This window comes from Solanum tuberosum, unplaced genomic scaffold (assembly GCF_000226075.1).
Source record: "Solanum tuberosum cultivar DM 1-3 516 R44 unplaced genomic scaffold, SolTub_3.0 scf00034, whole genome shotgun sequence".
Taxonomy (NCBI): Eukaryota; Viridiplantae; Streptophyta; class Magnoliopsida; order Solanales; family Solanaceae; genus Solanum; species Solanum tuberosum.
Window position 1 is genome coordinate 1,029,391 of NW_006238962.1, and position 20,989 is coordinate 1,050,379.

Genomic DNA, 20,989 nt, shown 5'->3' on the forward strand with positions numbered 1-20,989 from the left:
ATCTTGGAGTCAACACTCTAGCTTTGTTCTTATGGCTACTATAAGATTGTGATTTTGATAAATAATTTTTCAGCAACCAAATATCATTAACATTATAGGTTCAAATTCAAGACAGATGTTATAAATAAGTATGTTCCTTAAATAAATTAACCGTATACTACAAAATGTATGCTTTACAATATATACCATAGCTAGTCATAATAATTGGTCTAGTTTAGTTTAATTTAGTTTTGTTAACCATAATTGTTGTTATTAAATATTAGAGTGTGGATAAACATCACACAACAAGCATAGTTTTCAAGAAGAGTCTTGTGTCAGTCAAAAACATAAAAAGGGTTGAAAACAAAAAATTCTCCTTATCTAACTTATAGCTACAAATCAAGTTTCATCATCAATCCGTAAAATTTTTCAAGCTCAATATTTTCCTTCTAGTCTTTTTTGTTTTTCAGAAGCAAGAGGACAAAAAAAAATGTTGAACAAATTCTTAAACTTTCTATTTAGTTGATTTTTTTTTTTTGATTTTGTTACATTTATTTACAAGTATATAAGTACACAAGATATAAGTAAATATATGTGTATTTTAATATGAAATAAGAATTCTTGATATGAAATAAAATAAGAACTCAATTAAAAGATAATTGTATTACATAAAGCGTCGTCAATTCAATTTAATGAAAAAGAAGAATATTTTATTTTGAAAATAGTAAATTTGTACAAGTTCTCTTCTTCAAAGAAAAAAAAATGTCAGTATGGAAAGAAAAGGAAAATTTAAAGGAAAATGTTGTTTTTTTTTGCAATATTTAATTTTATCTCTGAAATTTACTACTGGATAAATCATTGATGTAATGCATACTTTTTCATTGACATCAAAACAATTGTCTACTTATCAATCTGGGGAAAAAAAATCATGGTTAATACAACACAAAAAAAGTGAGCCAAAATATGAGTTTTAAATGTAATTGATAGAATAAAAGTACCAAAAAAATCTTATCAAACTCCCTAATGATAATGTTATGTTTGTTAAATCTACGTCAAAATATTTAGCAAATAAGGGCTTATACCTTTTCTTATGATTTCTTTTCAAGTATTAGGAATTAATGTAAATTTAGTCGAGAAAAGTATAAACCCTATCTATCAAATATGTTAAAGTAAATTTACAAATAAAACATTATCGCTACGGAGTTTAGTAAGCTTTCTTTGGGTTGCATTTCGGTCCACTTCATGAAGTTTATACAATTGTCAACTACTTATTTAGTTAAAAACTTATTAGAAGAGACATTAATTGCAGAATGTTATAAGGGTTACTCCAAATTAATAACTTAGCCAAGTGTATGTAATACATTATCTTAGATCTTGTTGCATAAGAAATTTTGTCTAATAATATAATAATATAAAGATTTGAGTAGTTTAATTCAAGGTTTAAAATATTTTTACAATTGAAAAATATCAACCTCTCTTTCCTTATTTTTTAATAAAGATTTTGCAGTTTTTTTTCTTGCAAATTGCAATGTTTTTTTAAGTAAAAATAAATTGATAAATCAATATTTTTTGGGACTATATTTTACAGGAAGCCCCCAAAAATGGTTTTCCAAAAATGGGTGATCAAAAGATCGAATTACTATGCCTATCTTGGTGGTCTTCTTTTTGGTTGACTTGTCTAAGTGCTCTCCTTTGTCTCACTGCTTATCTTGTAATCATTCGATTTCGCCCCTAAAGCTAGCTCCTCCTTCTCCTTTAGGACCCAAATCCGCATACCCTTAACACGCAAGTATGCTTTAGCTACTAAGCTTCGAAACAATTCAATTGTGGAAGACACAATTTTTTCTGAAGAATTCGCCATGATATACCTAGGCTGTAATTATCTTTTTGGGTACAACGTGAGAGGACATCCTTGTTTTTTTTTTTTTTTGTATAATCCAAGAAGATTTCCAAAGGTATATTTATGTACCAAAAAGAAACTACACAAAAATATACTTCTTCAAGTATATAAAGTTATTTACACCAAGCTAAAACTATCTTCTCCCCACAAAATTTAGTGATTACAACTTCATTTGATACCTACATTAGCATCAGTCATGCTCAGCTGATAAGTATATATAAAAAAAAGAAGTTAAAAAGAACATAACGATGCACTAAGTTCTTACTATGTACGGATCCAGGAAAGGACTGGATCAACCGAAAAGTATATATATTACTACTAACAAGCTATGAGGAAATAGGCATGACACTATATGGATAATAGATTGGCGCGTTTCGAGCTACGATATACAAGTTCTTGTACCCATTCATGGCTTCTCTTCTTCCATCACCTCTTCTTTGCATGGACCATAAGCTTTACTACAAACAATATAGCACAGTATGTTAACCAGACTAAATCCTGCAAGAACGAGATAATAGTAGTCGTAATGGCCCTTGTTTATATTGCTCGATACCCAACTTTCTTCCCCTCCTCTTTTAGTCAGGTCGTCGATAGTACTCATTATAGAGCTAGCTAGTAAGCTTCCAACTCCCATACCAACTCCTAATAGAGAAGCAGCTACACTAGACATGCTTCTAGGAAATTCTGAAATGTAGAATTCGTTTTGGCCGATGGCATGCAGGGCCTCTGCGAAGCCAGTAAGGGAATTCTGGGGAAGTAGCCACATAGCTGACATAGGGATCACACCTTCTGGATCATCCAAGTACCCCTCCTTGATTGCGATACTTCTCCGTACACCTTCTACAACTGCAACCACTAAAACTGACAGGAAGGAAAGAAACAACCCGAACCCCATTCTCTCTTTTGTGCTGAAATGAGCAGGCTTTCCAGTCATTTTTGATGCAATGGGAAGAATCAGATAATCGTAGAGGACAATCCAAAGTATAGCAGAGATGACAGCAAATATGCCAAAGGAGGCAGCTGGGATTTCAAAGCTTGAACCAATATGTCGATCCATGGTATTCGCTTGAAGTACAGGAAAAGTGTTCTGGCTTATGTTTATGGACAATACAACTCCCGTCAACCAGATTGGAACAACTTTGAGCAATGCTTTCAGCTCCTCTACTTGATCTACAGTGCAAAGACGCCAGGGATCTATTGCTTCTCCATCTGGGCTCAAATCTAGTCGAGGATCTTGTACAATGCAAGCTTTATTCAAAAACCTAAAGGCAATATATTGAAGTTAAAACGTAATACAAACAAATATATCAGGACTGGAAAAGGGCATCACTAATTTTGAACATGACATGAGACTTCTTTAATTAATAAAAGCTGGAGGCAGTAGCACAATGAGTTATATATGTCATCAGCTGGTGCAGGTTAAAACAATGAACTTCACAATTGCCTATATAGGTGAGAGAAGCAACAGGTATAAATGATCGATCAAATAATAGTTTAGTTCAGGAAGGAAAAGCATACAGGCTAGATAACCAAACAACAATTTACCATTACATAGGTTCTGTTTCAAGCATATGCAGAAAGTAAGATGACCAACACAAAAACTAATGTCTAGTAAGAATAAAGTTACCTTAGTTTTTCACTTGGAAGAACTACGGTTGACCCTTTTTTCTGATGATATTGTATATCTTCACTCTGTGACGACAATTTGAGACATCTATTTCTATAAGAGGCTACAATCACTTGAAAAAGGCCAGTGATTAAGCTCGATTTAGGCTTCAGCTTCACATAGAATGGAGTACCCAAATAAATTAGAAGAGTTGAAAACAACATTAGCAAAACAGGAGCTCCAAAACCTAAAGCCCACCCCATGTTGACTTGGATATAAACAAGACACGTGAGAGCAACCAGGATAGACAAAGCATACGAGGCATAGTACCAGCTGAAGTATCTCTCCATTAAACGCGCATTATCTTGATATACTTCCCGTTTCAACTGATCAGAACCAAATGCTAAAGATGAGGATTTGACTGCACCTGCTCCAATGGCAACGATGCCCAAAGAGAAACACAGGAAGAAGAGTTGGAACATCTCTGCTGATCTGCAAATGTTGTTGGAATTGACACAGGGCGGGGGCCTTGCTTGCGGAATCACTGATGTCAGCCAAAACATAAACATCCCCTTCAAAACACATAGAATATCTAGAATTATTATCGGTAAATTTACCAAGTTCAAACAGATTTTTATGATTCATCATATTACAAAAATTGCATCAGATGGGTGATAATGATTCCTCCAATTGTCAAATTGTGAAGAGGGATCAAACAATTAATGGGAATACATGTTGCTACATCCTCCCCCTTCCCTGAAGTTAAAAACTCGTCAAATGGGAACACAGGTTGTGCATTTATTTTTGCATGATCATACGATAATATTTTGTGCACATTGAATGTGACTCTTAAGTTGTTAGTTACAGCCATACAAGGGGATGCAAACATACAACGCCAAACACAAGATATTGTGCTGAAGATTAAATACTTACTGAGCTCGCTAACCTACAAGTTGAATCATTGTTATCCTAAGGTCCATCGGCTTACTTAGATAAACAGCAGTACTTGAATTTGAAGTCTGAATTGTCTTCAGCAAATGTACTGCTAGCTGCTTTGCTAATTCTACTTCATTCAGATGCTGCTCAAGTTCCCGTATTTAGGTTCAGTGAACTAGACATTAGTTTCTTTGTACAGTCAAATTTTTGGTAGAGAAGAAGTCTTCCCTTCTTCCATGTAAAAAGTGGCTTCCTTTGTTTGGTTTGTAGCTAAAGAGGCATGTTTGACTCAAGAAAAAATGGAAAAAGGGGGGATCCACCTATGCTCAAGACATTATTTGACCCCCTCGTCTAATTGAAAGTTAGGTATTCGATGTCAAACGAAATGTTCCCATAGATATTGACAAAGAAACTAGTAGAAAAAATATAAAGGGACAGAAATGTGCATTAAGGTTCCTCGTAATCAACCGAGGTTCTGCCAATTAGTAGTAAAAGTTATGGGAATCCATATGTCTGCTCCAATGAAACTGAGTCAATCATAGATGTTTTAGGATCCATTTAGATTTGGTTCAGTTTTTGGATAGATTTTACTCCTTTCTGCTTTTGTAAATATGGTTTTTCAGTACTACCTAAGTACTAAATGAAATACAAATGTTACTAGTTTCAAAAAAAAGTTATGGGAATCCATTAACAAACACGAAAAATAAACAATTACGAGTATGTTTGATATGACAGATTTGGTCATTAGAAGGAAAACATTTTCCATGGTGGAAAATGACTGCCCTCTCATTTTCTTTTCGACTATCTTAACTTTCAACCTCATATTACTTGCTCCAACTAACACTACGAAGTCACTTTGCTCCTTTAAACTTAAGGCAACTAATGAAAGAAACCAACTTAGTTAATGAACTTTACCACAAGGGTGACAACAGATCCCAATCCTATCATCTGGAACCGACCCACAAAAGAATCCGCCATAAACGCCCCAACAACTGGAGCGATATTGGTAACTGCTGACCACATGTAGATAATATTGGACCCAGTAGTCATATCCATGTGATATTCATTCATCAAATACAGGATCATGTTAGGAGTTAGAGCAGACGTCGCTGCATTTGTCAAAGCCGCATTTCCTATCCAAAATCAAGAAAATAAAACATTAAACAGTGAATCAAGAACTCCCCAACTGTTTCATTGGAATACCCCACTTCCTTTAATTTCATGTTAAACCCATGACTGACAAATCAACAACTAGGTTAAAACCATCAAATTGAACCTCGGTTAAGGGCAATTACATGTGTTTATCAAGAAACAAACAAATAAATGAACTTATTCCAAAAAGTTAATCGACAAAATCAAAAGAATTAATGATAAAAAAAAACACCTAAACTATCACCTTTTTCCGAGTTTCATAACTCAACTATCCATTGTTCCATTTACCTACCAAAACTATCACTCATTTTGCTTGATGCTGAGTTGGCCAACACGCCTCTTGTCTATTGGGGAACGAATTCAGCAAACTTACCAAAAAATTTAACGAACGAATCAATAACTAGGTAAAAATCATCAAATTGAACCTCAGTAAAGGGCAATTACATGTGTTTATCAAGAAATCAACACATAAATGAACTTACTCCAAAAACTAACTCGACAAAAATCAAAAGAATTAATAGTCAAAAGTACAACTAAATTATCACCTTTTCACGAGTTCCATACCTCAACTATCATTCAATATTCCATTTACCTACCAAAACTATCACTCCTTTTGTTCCTAGCAAATTTATCCTGTGAACATGACATTGGATGGGGAGAGTATATTCACATCCCACATGGTCCCGAACCTCCACTCCAGATTTCAAATTAGGCCCCAAAAACTAACCCGAAAATTGCCCAAGCCTTATAAAGAACCCACTATCTCATACCAATCCATGATAATTCCATTCATCACCAACTCAACAATTTGACTAATAAATCAACCACTATGTAAAAAAATTACCAAAATTGAACTTCAGATAGAGCAATTACACAAGTTTATCAAAACATCAACACACACAATGAAAAAAATAGGGAAGTAGGTCATACCAAGTATGAAAGGTAAAGTTCTGAATCCACCCTTTTGAGTTTCAGAATCATCTAATAGCAAAGTCTGTTCGATCATTTCACCTTTTTCACACAACAAATTCTCCATATGTGTACGATCAGTCTATAACAAACAAGAGAGAAAAAAAACCCTCTCCCTCTTTCAACTTTGTTAGCATCACTCACAGTTCACCACTGACAGTTAAACACTGCGATAACAACCAAGCGTCTACTACAGGTATATACAAACAAAAGAGCTGATCAAATAAAACAAAAAAGCAGAGCAATATTGCAGAAAAAACGATTTGTTTTGGCCCTACTTCGTTGCTTTTTCCCCCATTTTCCATGAAGTTTCTTCGTGGCACCATATGCCTCTGCCAAGTTTTGCTCTTACTTTCGTCAGATTTTTCCTTTCTCAAATAATATTATTATGATTATAATAATATCAACGTCTTGTGTTGTATTGTTAAATTAAATATAATGTTTATTTTAATTGCTACTACTTCAGCAATTTTAGATACAAAGAAGAAAATATAGCAAGTTATAAGGAAATATCACAAGTCTACTAGAAGGAAATAACAACTACAACAAAATAATACAATAACCGAAACTTAGGAGATTTGTGGTTTGATTTGGATCGGTTATTGATTAAAACCAAAACCAAGCAAATCTAGTAGATTTTTTTTAATTTCTAAATCATACCAAACCAAACGAAAAAATAACCATCGATTTGGTTAAGTTTTTCTAGTTTATTCGGTTTGAAAGCAATAATTTTTTTGAGGACGTACGTGTCTCGATAGACACAGACACCTCGTACATGAACAATCCACAAAAAAACTATCGTCGGTTCAATTAAGCAATATTAGAGTTGTCATTACACGAACAAAGTGATTCAATTAAGAAAAAGTGTGACTATTTTATGTGGAATTGGGTAAGTAAAGATTAAAATGAATTTTGATGGAATTGGACTTAGGATTATTATAGTTAGACTACAGTGTTGGGCTTAAAGAAAAGAGTAAATTTTAGGTTTAGCAAACATAAAAATCATATTTGTATGCTATAGCTATAGTTTGTATAATTGTGCTACGATCCATAGCAAACTTTCTATTAATATGTATATTTCGATATACATATATGAATATGGCTATTAATATGTATATTTCGGTATACATATACGAATCAATTGTATAATTCGTGTAATTGAAAAAATAGATTATTTTTTTTGCAGAAACGAAATTCAGATTGAGACGTCGTTAGGACAAGTGATGGGGGCGTTGAGGATGGGCGTGACGGGCGGTGTCATGCGTCGGTGCATGGAGGCTAGGTCGGTGGGGGGCAGGCTAGGGCGCTGGAGTAATGTATTATAGGAATCATCATCTTTCAATCAAAGAGCTATTTCAATGATTCTCATGTTTGTAGTTTGAAAGGAAAAGGATCCTAGGAAATTTATTCGAACCTAATTCTTACTAAATTTTCTATTCCAATTAATGGCCTCTTCCTAGGTGATACTGAGGAGGGCTGGACCCTTTTTTTTAAATTTGTTTCTCTCTTTACTGTTCAATTTGAAAAAGGGAGAAAGACAAAAGAAAACTCGGTAGGGGGAGATCTATATTTGCATAATTATAAGTGTATATGACGAAAATATATGTATTTGTATATACAATTTTTTCTCGCTTTATATAAACACAAAATTTGTATAAAAGTGAGAGAGACGAGTGAAAGTGGCGAGCGAGATTCTTTGGGAGAGAGACGAACGAAAATATATGTATATATACAGTTTTTCTCTCACTTTATACAAACACAAACACATTTTATACATTTGTGTTTGTATAAAGTGAGGGAGGCGAGAGAGAGACTGCCGAGCGAGATCAGGAGAGTGGCGAGCGAGAAATTCAAGGAGAGAGGCGAATTGCAATTGTTTGTTACGGGTTACAATTAAATCAAACAGTGATTATACCATTTAATTTGAATTAATAGTTAGTTATTTTGTACATTTTTTCCTAAAGAAGATGATAAAGTTAAAGATTTAAGTTGATTAAAATTTTAACATAATGTTTATATTTTATTTATAAATAATACATAAATAATTAAAAAATATATATATCTAATTTATCGATTTAGTTTGGTTATTTTTGCGGTTGTCTTTTAGTAAAATCAAAACCAAACCAAATAGTATCGATTTTCAAAATTTAAAACCAAACCTAATCAAATCAAACCAAATATCAATTTTTAATCGATTTGGTTCGAATTGCGGTTCGATTTGATTTTTTAACCATAACCATGAACAACTCTAACTGAAACACAATAATACTACTTGTCATGTCACGGTTTTCGAAAGTCAAGTTGAGTAAAAAACCATACGAAAAGTATATAAATTGCATTTTTTTTTCACATATTAATATGATGAAAAAATACATCATAAAACGTTAGTTAAAATTCTTATCGTTTGACTCTACCATAATAACTAAAAGTGGACGAAGAAAGTAATAAATAATGATGAATCGAAATAAATATTATATTTAAATACAATACAATTAATAACAACCATCTAATCAACGCGTTCATCTTTTTAGTATTTTGAGACGGAGAAAGTAAATACATATGGCCAAATTAGGGACCAAAAATGTAAGAGTTGTGCCAAATGTGACCAAATTAATTTGGCCGAGATAAATTGTGAAAAAATTTGAAATTACGAAAAATTGAAGGTCCACCTGAAGCCGCCCCGCCCCAGCCCAGCCAGCATAACACCGTACACAATTAGTCAACAAAAACCGAATCTAAATTTCAAAGAGACAGGGGCCCGAAGCCAACACAGCATGAATCATCAATTTCCTTCTTGCACTTTATTATTCATCATAAATCTCAAATTTACTGTCCCTTTCGGTTTGTTAGAGGAAAAAAATTGATTTTTGTACGTGGAATTGATGTTTTCTGTTCTTCGATCCCCTTTTTTGAAACTTCATAGCAGTTTCATTGTTTTAATCTCTTAAATTGCTGGCCCTTTTGGTTTGTTAGAGGAAAAATTTGATCTTTTCTTCGATTTTGTACGTGGGGTTGTTGTTTTCTGTTCTTCGATCCTGTTTTTAGAAACTTCATAGCAGTTTCATTGTTTTAATCTCTTAAATTGCTGACCCTTTTGGTTTGTTAGAGGAAAAAATTGATTTTTCTTCGATTTTGTACGTGGGGTTGTTGTTTTCTGTTCTTCGATCCCTTTTTTGCTGACCCTTTTGGTTTGTTAGAGGAAAAAATCGATCTTTTTCTTGGATTTTGTACGTGGGATTTGTATTTTCTGTTTTTCAACTTGATAGCAGTTTCATCATCATAATCTCTTAGATTTACTGGTCATTTTGGTTTGTTAGAGGAAGTCGATTGAATTTTTTCTTTGATTTTGTACGTGGGGTTTGGTATTTCGTGCTCATTTATCCCTTTTTGTCAACTTGATAGCAGTTAAATAACTGCACCTGGGTGGTTTTCAGTTTCGAATTTTATTTCCTGGTTTCGTTCAATCAATTGGTCAATTTGAAAGGAAAGAAGGAGAAAAGATTTCGAGATCATGGTGAAGGAGACTGAATATTATGACATTTTGGGGGTTAGCCCTACTGCTACCGAATCTGAGATTAAGAAAGCATACTACATTAAGGTATGTATAATTATCTTATTTGTATTAACCTGTTATTTATCATTTTAATACACTTAGGGATATAGTTTTAAGTATGTGCATGAAGAATTAAAGAATTTTTTCTATCTGCACTTGCTTGTCTGATTCAAGCTGAAAGCTAAGTTGGGCAGACTCTTCACTTTTGATGCGACACCTGTGTCGGATTCTCCAAAAATACACTACTTTGGCGAATTCGATACGCACATGTTGACATTTTTGAAGAGTCTGAGCAACATAGGCTGAAAGTGGATGATTAGGGAGTATATGTTAAGGAGTTATATTGGGGCAGTGGATAGGTTTTATGCTTGAAAAAGAAGCTACCTTTAATCCCATAAGTATGATTTTTTTTATTAAGGAACTACAAAGAATAATCCTTTTTGCTATCTATCAACACACACACGCGCACATGCAGAAGAATCTTGTCTAGGTAATAGAAGGAGATTGTAGACAGAAGTGTTCCTTTGGCAAATTCCATCTGCCAAAAAGGATGTAAGCGTTTGTTATAAATAGATGGAATGGAGCATGCAAGAAATAGAAGTTTGCAATTCCTTTTAGGATTGTGGTAAACATTGGGGATGTTCGAGCCTCTATTTAAGGCTTCTTTTGTACACATTATCGCTGAAACGTTTAAGACTAAGACTGAAAACTTGAATAGCATTTATTTGTTGAACGTCATGTCATTGTACTTTTTTCCTACCCATATGTGATGCCATTACATTTGAGGGAATAAACTTGATGAATTATAATAAATTCTCTTTTTTTAACCAATTTTCATGCTAAAGTGACCGTTTGAATATCAAATCTACAACTAGTCAAATGGGCACTTACTTTTCCCCCTGATTTAGCCAATTGGATATTTGAAAAAGAGGAGTAAGTTCTCAGCTCTATGGTTTACTTCATCAGCCCATAGACAAAAGAATTAGATTGTTGGACTTGACAATCTAATTTGAAGACTGATTTCCTTAATATTTTGGGTTACATATTTTTAATGGGGAAGTTATAGTGTTTGGATTCTTCACCCAGCTATGTATTTATTTTCTTTATTTGCGGCTTTCAGTTGGTACCTTGAATAAGTTAGTTATGATTTATCCATAAGCTTGTGCTTTTGTTTTTTTGACATTTTTTTAAAACTCAGCCTCAGGAATGAGCATACTGCCACACAAGTACCACAATAAAAAGTGATGAAGATTAAAATTTGTAGCTCACAGAATTTGAAAACTTCTAACTTTAGTTTTCCTTATTGTAGTCGAATTTGCCCTTTTTTGTTTTAATTTTCAATCTTGACTCTGTTTCCTATTTGAGCTTTCCATGTTTTGACTTCTTCTTTACTACTAACTTTCATATGTGGTATAGGCACGGCAGGTTCATCCTGATAAAAATCCAAATGACCCTCTAGCTGCACAGAATTTTCAGGTAAGTCATTAATCTACCATTTTTTTTTTTTGAGAAGTCTCTTGATGATTTATTTTTTAATTGTTTTTTTTTGGTTAATTAGGAGATATTCCTGCTATTGGCTCAATAATTCTTGTTTTCTCCTTGGTTCAGGTGTTGGGAGAGGCTTATCAGGTACTGAGCGATCCATCTCAACGACAGGCTTATGATGTACATGGAAAATCAGGAATTTCAACGTAATTTCTCTCTTGTATTATTGATACCCAGGACATTTGTATTTCTCCTAGTACAATTGATATTTGGTACCTGTATGTACATATAATTTGCTCTGATGTTCTTCTGTGTATTCACATGTTAATTCAAACTTCTATGCTTTGAATTGTTTTCAGAGATGCAATCATTGATCCTGCAGCAATTTTTGCTATGCTTTTCGGAAGTGAACTTTTTGAGGAGTACATAGGTCAGCTTGCTATGGCATCAATGGCTTCATTGGATATTTTCACTGAAGGTGAAGATTTTGATGCTAGAAAGTTACAAGAGAAAATGAAGGTACAGTTCTTCATTTCCTTTTAGCATTTATAATTGTAAGAGTATTACTTGAGAAAATTGAATTCAAACATTTTTATCGACTTCGTGTATATATGGGTAAACCTTGCAAAAAGATAAAGAACTAGCTTGAGAAATGGTTATAGTGGCACCTCTATCTATATGCTTATATATAAGAAATAACATTTATTTCCATGATATTATAAACTATGGCTTGTTAAACCTTTGTTGTTGCTACTGTTCTGTTTCTTCACTGCGATATTTCCTTTTCAAATTTCCTTTTAAAATTGCTTTATTTGAGCTGAGGGTCTTCCGAAAACAACCTCTCTATTGCCTCCACAAGGTAGGGATAAGGTTTGCATACACACCACCCTCCCTAGACCCATCCCACTTGTGGCATTACACTGGGTATTGTCATTGACTTGTTTAACCTAGAGTCCGACATGGTGCCTCATTCTTTTACTTTAAAGAAAAAAAATAATCCCCAAAGGCCAAAAGAAGATAGAGGCCCAGAGATATAAATAAGAGATAGAAAACATGCATCTAGTTGTATAAATTAAGGGAAATGATTCAGATGATTTGGACATATCCATCAACCTTAGATAGTGTCAGATGCAACTGATGATACAATAAGGAAGAATAGGGGAATCAGAAGAATTAACTAGCTTTTTTTTCTTTATATATTGATTGACAAGTAAAGAAGAATCGACATGTGTTGTAGTGTTTGGATCCAGGGTTTTCATTGTCCGTACTACAAAATTTTCAGCTAGCTTATCTGTTGCTTGTTTGTTTTGTAGTACAGTTTACTGGTTGAAGTTCTCATAATAAGAGATTTCCAATTATCTTACGCCTTGCAAGCTGTATTGCTTAAAAAGATCTGTGGGGGTAATTCTGTTGCTAGTGGGTGTAAATCGACTTCAAGACAGCAATGTTCTTTTATTGACCATTTGAATGATATATTTACCTATTGCTCTATTTATCAAGATGTTAATCATTGATATAACATTGTGTGTTATTCACAATGAATCGGTTATTGATGTCACAACAATCTGTTTGAGCACATTGCAGCTTTACAACACAATGAGTTGGATCTCATATCAATTCATTAAAAATATGCTAATATGCAGTCACATGGTCTACCACGACTTGGCTGGAGCTACTGTATTCCATAGAAGCTGTATCAGGATATGTATACAATTAATTTCTTTCCTTCTTAATCTAATACAGGTTGTTCAGAGGGAGAGGGAAGAAAAGCTTGCTGAAACTTTGAAGGACCGGCTCAATCTATATGTACAAGGAAATAAAGAGGACTTTGTTCGTCATGCAGAAGCTGAGGTGTCGAGGCTTTCAAATGCAGGTTAACATTGTCATACCTAAACATAATTCCTTCGATCCTTTTTTTTGTATTGAATTGCTTTTCTGACCTCGGCAAATGTTGATACTCAAGGGGTTGTACAAACAATATGCATATTTACAGCTGTATTATGGGTTGTGAAAAGTTGGTTTCATGAGTTGTGCACACTAAGATCTTTAAATTTCCAATAACTTTTGGAGTCATGGCAATTCATGATTGAAAAAGAGGTATCTAAATATTAAGGGTTGTTTGGTATGTAGGAACGGCTAAGGTTTCTCGCCTCTCCATAACAAGTGAAAGATTTAATGCAAAGCATGGCTCTTACCGGACCTTGTGTTGGACACTGGAAAAATAATAAGTCAATAGGGGCCAGAAGGAGATGTAAGCAAGGTACTGGACCCTATGTGTTCGTTCTGGTAAGTACACAGAGATACCAAGATGGTCAAAGGTAGAGGATGTGTGAAACTAGGCAAATCTAAAGAAAGTGACACAGACTAGCATGACGTGTTCACGAAGGTTGGGTATATAGCAATGATGTCCCATTTGAATCTGAGAATAACCTAATAACAGACATTTATCACCGGGAGAGGTTATTAGGGTCAAGTTTTGAAGAAAGCAAGTGCTTCTAGAGACACTAGCCAGAGGGAATATAAAAGTGAATATGGCAAGCCAACAACGTGTGCAACTTTATTCTTATTTTAAAGGACATGTATTTAATCAGATAATGAGATGTGGGTGTAACATCTCCTAAAAATGCAAGTCAACATGAGATCTATTAGGCGCAAGCAATTTCAATCAGATACCTATTCTTCTATCAACTACTATATTTTGTTAGAGTATAAGGTTGTTTTCTGATAAATAATTTTGGGCGAGTTCTTGTACTGCATTACACTATGGAACATCCAAATAGAAGTGCCAATTTGTGGCAAAAGGTGGAGGATTTGTGGCTTAGGTCGCAAGTTTAAGCCCCACACCATGCAAAGCGAAGCCCGGTATTTAAGTGGAGAAGGGTAGAGGGGCGGTCCCATTATCCACCAAGTTTAGAAGGCTGTGATTGGTCCAAAGGGCTGGTCACAGACGGATTTCTCGGTTATCAAAAATAAAAAAATTCAACAAACAAAATCTAAAAAATGTAAGGCAGCTCAGAACAATTTTCATGCAAGTTCATATGAATAATCATATCATTTAAATCTATCAAACAGTGAAAATGCATACAAAAGGTGATTCAACTAGGATCTCAGACATCTGTTGGACTAAAGACAAATGAAACTATATCCAATTATTAGGATGAAAAGGGAAGGAAGTACTGATTTATCTACCTAGTTGGCATGAATCATATTTTAAAGTAGACAAGTGAGAGATACTAATTATAATTTTCTATAGTGCATATGAACTAAGACAATCAATGGGTGTTCTCGGATGGTGAAGATAGTATAGTCCATGTGATTCAAGTTCCCTTTTCTAGAATAAAAAGTCCGTCTGATTCATTTCCAATACCAATTATCTATCCAATAACATAAGTTTGTGTACCAATGAAGTTATTGAAAAGGATCACGGAGCAGCAAAGTGTTTGGGGTAAACAACTAATTGATATAAGGTAAGAAAGAGAATCAGGAATGTAAAGGACTAACTTTACGGCCAGAAAGTTAAAACTTATATACTCCGGTTGCCATGGTTTGGTATCTATTGGCTAATGTGATTATCTGAAGAGACTAAGATATAAGGCTATAGAGGAAGATGTGATACTCGACATACGATCGGAAGCACATGAGTCAGTGATTCAAAGGTTCAAACCCTAGCCGCAGGCAAAAGTTTGGTATTTAATTGGAAAAAGGTAGAGGGGAAGCGGGCCTATTATCTGCCGAGTTTCAAACCGTGCGCCATTGACTTTCGGAAACTTCTCGGTCGTAACAAAAATATTGAAGAGACTAGTTTGAAAAATAGAAGTTACTTGTGGAGACAATTTCCATAGGAACTTGTAGTCATATAAGGAAACACCTAGTTTGGTATTGAGACATAATAGTTGTCGTATAAGCACCATTTATGGCATTGAAGCTGTCTTTTCCTATTCTACTGGCTTACATTCTCTCTTGATCTGCAATCCCCTTTCCGTTTCTTTCCCTCTCAACTCCTTAGCTTTGACTTTCTTGATATTTTTGTTGGTCTCTTCCAATTGACATGGCTATAGTAACAGAATCTTTTCTCATCAACTTAATGTTTGGTAACAGCTTATGGTGTTGATATGTTAAACACAATTGGATACATATATGCAAGACAGTCAGCGAAAGAGCTCGGAAAGAAGGCATTATATTTGGGTGTGCCTTTTATTGCAGAGTGGTTCAGAAACAAAGGCCATTTTATCAAATCCCAAGTAACTGCTGCAACAGGTTTGTTGTGCTTGCTTTAAGCAGTGGTTTGTGGTTAACATTGTGCTTCTCATTTCCGAAGTTAGGACAAACCATTTGCACCTTGTTCGCTCAATCTCTATATTAATCTGTGCATAGAGCTTTCTAAAGAATAATTCCTTACGGTTTATGCTCTTCTTTCAGTTTTGTGATTTAATTAGTCCAAAATTAGTTTTTGACTGTTTTTTCTTCTGTTGGTTGATGTCATATAATCTTGATGAACTTAGGTAGACAGTAGGATAGTATAGGTAGAAATATATGAGAGGAGTATTAAGCTGAGGTCAAATAAAGTATACAATCTTTCTTCAGTTTTCAGCATGTACATCTATCTCTAACCAGAAATGAGGCCTGCACCTGGTAGACAAAAAAATGCATTGCTAAATCTTTTCCCACTCGAAGCACCATCCCTGCAGTCATTTGTTGGATCATTTGAAATGAAAGAAATGCCAGATTCTTTGAGGAAAAGAATGTTTCAGTCCTTAAACAGAATTGTATATCCTTGCTTAGTTTTGGCGTAATATGGCAGTGGCAAAAGAGTCCGAAACCATGCTAGATTCTGTCACTGCATTACTCCCTGGAATGTGGTTTTTTTTTAATGTTTTCACTGCTAACGCTTTGCGGGTTTTGCATCAATAAATTTTTACCTTATCAAAAGAAAAAATAAATTGTATGGTCTAGTTTTGGTATAGACGTGCTATGAAATTGTTTCTCTCTTAAGCGGTTTTAACTCTCTTTTTTCTATTGGAAAAATTTAGTTCCTTTCTCTTACATGTTTCTTTACAGACCTTTGCCTGAAATAGTACAAGAAAAGTTTGATTTAATTAGTTGTAGCTCATAAATGCCTTCCAAACTATCTTCCTTATCCAAATACTTATAAAAAGGGAATTACAATGTTTGAAGATAAGCTTTTGGGTCTTTCTTGTATCACTTCTATCATAATGTGTCCTCAATTATAGCTGATGTGATTGTGATTAATTTTGATCATTCATCCAAGCCTGCATAACGGTAAAATTATTTTTGTGTGACCTATAGGTCATGGATTCGAACCATGAAATCAGCCACTGATACTTGCAAGTGTCAGGGTAGGTTACCTACATCACAACACCCTCTTGGAGTGCGTTCCTTCCCTGAATCATATGTAAACGTTGGATGCTTCGTGCACCGGGTTGTCCTATTCATCCAACCTCTGCGTGTATTGAATGATACTTGATTGTCATAAGTGGTAATGTTCTTCTGAAAAAAAAATACTTCATGCTTTTGTAGGTGCAATTGCTTTGATTCAGCTTCAAGAGGACTTGAAAAGGCAGCTCAGTGCAGAAGGAAATTACACTGAGGAAGAACTTGAAGAATACATGCAATCCCACAAAAAGCTAATGATTGATTCTCTCTGGAAGCTTAATGTAGCAGATATTGAAGCCACTCTTTCTCGTGTTTGTCAAATGGTTGTTCACCTTTATCATGTTGTGTTTGTGGCTTATTCTTGTATTGTTCTTATTTATTTGTGTTAATATTCATTACTTTGTTAAAAAAAAAATTCATTACTTTGTTAGGTTCTACAAGACAACAACGTAAAGAAAGAAGAGCTTCGTGCTCGTGCAAAGGGGTTGAAGACTCTCGGCAAAATATTTCAGGTACTGTAGTTGACTGTTGACCAATATTTTAAGTAGGTAGCGTGATCCTCTCAATTGGTTAACCTTGTTGTTCTGTTGAATGATATTCTTATGTACAGAAGGTTAAGTCAGTCAATGAAACCGAAACTACAGAAAACGGCGTCCACAAGTTGGACGGAAATGAACCAAGCTACGACTCTCGTTCTTCAACTGCATCAGTACCATCTCAAAATAAAGAAGAGGTGCCTTATACAGTATTTGCATCACAGGTACTGCTCTGATTTGTGTTCTATTCCTTTATGAACAGCTAACTTGCACAGGTTTGGTTCCTTTACTGGCCTCTTTCTTTGGTCAATTGCCTTTTTGGTCCTCAGATTGTAAGTTCAAAACGAATTTCTGTTGTATATTGCTTTGCCGAGAACACTTGGTCTTTGTTATATTTGAAAATGAGGTATTGTTCCTTGTATAAATGAAGTCAACCAAAGAAATAATTATCAACTTTATTGCATTATGGCTGCCATCACCTTCCTAACTCCCCCCCTCCTCTGCCGTCACCACCAATCCCTGAGATTTTTTTCCCCAACCCTTCACTTACACTTTGGTTGGAGAGGTTTGGTTGCAATAGATAGGGAGGTTGGGATAGGTTTTCATGGTGATCTGCTTGGGTGGGGGTAGGGGGTTTAGAGAGGGGCTGAAGAAAGCAATGGAGCTTTAACGTTTCAATTTGATTTGGTTGATTCTATTAGTGGGGGTAAATTTGCTTGTTAGGTGAACTTGGAAGTCCACTAATTGTGATAACATAGGCATCAAACATAACTGGTTCAAGACACAAAGACATGGTAAAAAAAAGAGTACAATTTCTCTTTGGGATTGTTATGCTTGGAAGGACAACTATTTTCTTCTTTTAGAGATACAAGAGGAACTAGTCGAAAGTAGATTTTCTGCTTGGGAATTGCTACTTGCAACTGCAGCTTAGCGAGAGATTTACTTGCCATGCGTTGCATGTCAGTGTCATGTAGATGCAAGGGCAGAAAAGGATTCAGAGGAACAGATTTCTCCTGACTTATTTTCTTTCATCTTTTTGGAGGTGAGTTTGTAGAATAGTTTAAGATAAAAAACCTTCGGCTCTATCCATACATTCGCTGGATGACAATATCATTAGGAGATGGTAAAGTGATTAAGAAACGGGTGGCGGAAAGTATTCTTGCTCTTTTTCTGTCAATCTTAATTTCCTTTTTCTTTTAGTGTTGTCAAGAAGAATATATTGCGTTTTACTCTCCCAAAACAATAAAATGAAGATTCCATTGTAATGAGTATATCGGCTATTCTAGGAAATGTTCCAACTTGTAAGATTCATTTCAAATGAAGCAAAGATCATGTCATAGTGTCTTTTTACATTATCTTAACTTTTGGACATATTTTCCAGAGCCCATATGTGGAGGCTCCACAGTTTACCAGTGGTCAATCCAGCTATAACTTCCCCATGCCGACTGCACCACCTGGTGCACAGAGACACAGGTAGACAGACAAATGGTGGACGCCGCAAGAATGTGTAGCTTGTGAATTTGTAGTGCTTGTTGGTACTTGCTTATTCTTAGGAAAAAAAAGAGGGAGTTTGAGTTTCTTATGTATCCCTAGTGTGCTATATTTAAAGCATGATTCTTGCTTAGCAGAGAAAAGCTTACTGTCATATTGCTTTTATGAAGGACTGCTTTGTAATTAATATAGTTAGAGTGTAAGTTGTGTGGCCTGTGAATGCAAAATATTGTATATTGCATTGGTCTATTCTTCTTGTTGTATTAACCAATTTAATGTTTTTGTTATTGACCTATTTTACTAACTCCCTAGTTGGTGTCTTTTTGTACTTAACGAAAGAGTACTTTCTTGCTGGCCTGCTTGAAACTTAATGATAGTGACTATTTCTAATTAATTGCTACAAGGATTGAAAGTGATTATCTGTAAACTTCACCTATTTTTTGTGGGGATGAGAAGAAAAATATTTGAAACATGTTACGAAAACGTAATCGTAAAAAATTAGTAGGCTTCGGTAGTTTTTTGTCCTTCGATATTTGTTATTCTATGTTGTTCCTTGTACTTTGGAATGTTTTGCCTTGAGTTGAGGGTATATCAGAAACAACCTTTCTATCTTTTAAGATAGGGCAAACGTCTGCTTAAACTCTATCATCTTCAGACCTCGACTTTGTAGGACTACACTTATAAGATGTTGTATACACTTGAGATGGGGGGTGGGGGGGGGGGGGACAACATCCCTAGTTGGTGTCTTTTTGTACTTAACGAAAGAGTACTTTCTTGCTGGCCTGCTTGAAACTTAATGATAGTGACTATTTCTAATTAATTGCTACAAGGATTGAAAGTGATTATCTGTAAACTTCACCTATTTTTTGTGGGGATGAGAAGAAAAATATTTGAAACATGTTACGAAAACGTAATCGTAAAAAATTAGTAGGCTTCGGTAGTTTTTTGTCCTTCGATATTTGTTATTCTATGTTGTTCCTTGTACTTTGGAATGTTTTGCCTTGAGTTGAGGGTATATCAGAAACAACCTTTCTATCTTTTAAGATAGGGCAAACGTCTGCTTAAACTCTATCATCTTCAGACCTCGACTTTGTAGGACTACACTTATAAGATGTTGTATACACTTGAGATGGGGGGTGGGGGGGGGGTGATAACATATAGAGTGAAATGTAGGGCATAGTAACCTAACTGGTTACCCCAACCTCCCTCAAGAAAACACATAGAGTGAGATGTAGGACTTGGTAACCTAATTGGTACTTTTCAATTACGTTCAAGCCACTCGCAAAGGTAAAATATTTCTCCATTTTTTATAACTATAGTTAAAATTACCCTTGAGTTATAACTTTATTAGTAGTCATAAAAAAAATGAAACTTTTCTCAATAATAGGTAGAAAATTATATGAAAAATCTAATGAAGGAGAAAGTTAAACAATTTTAAATATATATGAGAAAATTTGACCTTACATTATTATCTACAATTGCTCTAAGATATGCCTCTCTAGTTTCGAAATCAAATGTCATGTTTACCTAAATATAACATACTTAACTATAGTTGAAATAGATTTGCCAAATTTCATTAAATATAAAGGTATTACTTTGATTGTTTTTTCTTGTTAGTACATACAACTTGCCATTAGTCACACATATTAATATGGTATCAGAGTAGATAGAGGTCCTGTGATCGAATCTCACCATCATCCAAATTAAAAAAGAAATGTTTTACCATGAAAAATAAAAGAATCAGACTTAAATGTAAAGGGGTGTGTTGAGAATATTATAGATGAGATGGGCACACACCTTAACATATGAAAACAAAATTAACTTTTGATAGATTTAAAGGATCAAAATTGTAATATATATTAACCACTTGTAATATTTCTTCCAAATAGGACTCAATAGGAGTATCTATTCCTCTTAACTACTCTTCTTGATAGAGATGGACCCCACACAAAATGAATCTATCATTCTACTTAAAGGGTCTATTAAAT

At 34.5% G+C, this 20,989-nt stretch overlaps 2 protein-coding genes across 4 annotated transcripts; one reads left to right on the top strand and one right to left on the bottom strand.

The window, feature by feature from the left end:
* Positions 1–1,956: 1,956 nt before the first annotated feature.
* LOC102599989 (protein NRT1/ PTR FAMILY 1.2) lies at positions 1,957–6,896 on the bottom strand. Of its 3 annotated transcripts, XM_015306587.1 has the most exons (5): positions 6,504–6,581; positions 5,818–5,941; positions 5,337–5,554; positions 3,507–4,057; positions 1,957–3,141 (listed from the first exon to the last, which is right to left on the bottom strand). In XM_015306587.1, exons 3-5 carry the CDS (start codon positions 5,505–5,507, stop codon positions 2,286–2,288), a joined length of 1,578 nt encoding a protein of 525 aa, XP_015162073.1. In that variant the 5' UTR covers positions 5,508–5,554; positions 5,818–5,941; positions 6,504–6,581; the 3' UTR covers positions 1,957–2,285. The 3 variants fall into 3 exon arrangements, with proteins under 3 accessions (XP_015162073.1, XP_006342519.1, XP_015162074.1); XM_006342457.2 differs by lacking the exon at positions 5,818–5,941 and having other exon boundaries at positions 6,504–6,896; XM_015306588.1 differs by lacking the exons at positions 5,337–5,554; positions 5,818–5,941 and having other exon boundaries at positions 6,504–6,896.
* Positions 6,897–9,200: 2,304 nt separating this feature from the next.
* On the top strand, positions 9,201–19,329 carry LOC102600312 (chaperone protein dnaJ 10). The gene is made up of 10 exons (XM_006342458.2): positions 9,201–10,140; positions 11,512–11,571; positions 11,704–11,786; positions 11,940–12,099; positions 13,324–13,453; positions 15,679–15,837; positions 17,119–17,297; positions 17,406–17,486; positions 17,585–17,734; positions 18,892–19,329. Exons 1-10 carry the CDS (start codon positions 10,054–10,056, stop codon positions 18,985–18,987), a joined length of 1,185 nt encoding a protein of 394 aa, XP_006342520.1. The 5' UTR covers positions 9,201–10,053; the 3' UTR covers positions 18,988–19,329.
* Positions 19,330–20,989: the final 1,660 nt, after the last annotated feature.

Coding starts and splice junctions, on each gene's coding strand:
- LOC102600312 (XM_006342458.2), top strand. CDS start 10,054: ATGGTGAAGGAGACTGAATATTATGACATTTTGGGGGTTAGCCCTACT. Junction 13,454..15,678: donor GTCGAGGCTTTCAAATGCAG/GTTAACATTGTC, acceptor GTTTGGTAACAG/CTTATGGTGTTGATATGTTA. Junction 17,298..17,405: donor TTTCTCGTGTTTGTCAAATG/GTTGTTCACCTT, acceptor TTACTTTGTTAG/GTTCTACAAGACAACAACGT.
- LOC102599989 (XM_006342457.2), bottom strand. CDS start 6,609: ATGGAGAATTTGTTGTGTGAAAAAGGTGAAATGATCGAACAGACTTTG. Junction 5,555..6,503: donor AACTTTACCTTTCATACTTG/GTATGACCTACT, acceptor GATTTTGGATAG/GAAATGCGGCTTTGACAAAT. Junction 4,058..5,336: donor GATCTGTTGTCACCCTTGTG/GTAAAGTTCATT, acceptor TGTGTTTTGAAG/GGGATGTTTATGTTTTGGCT.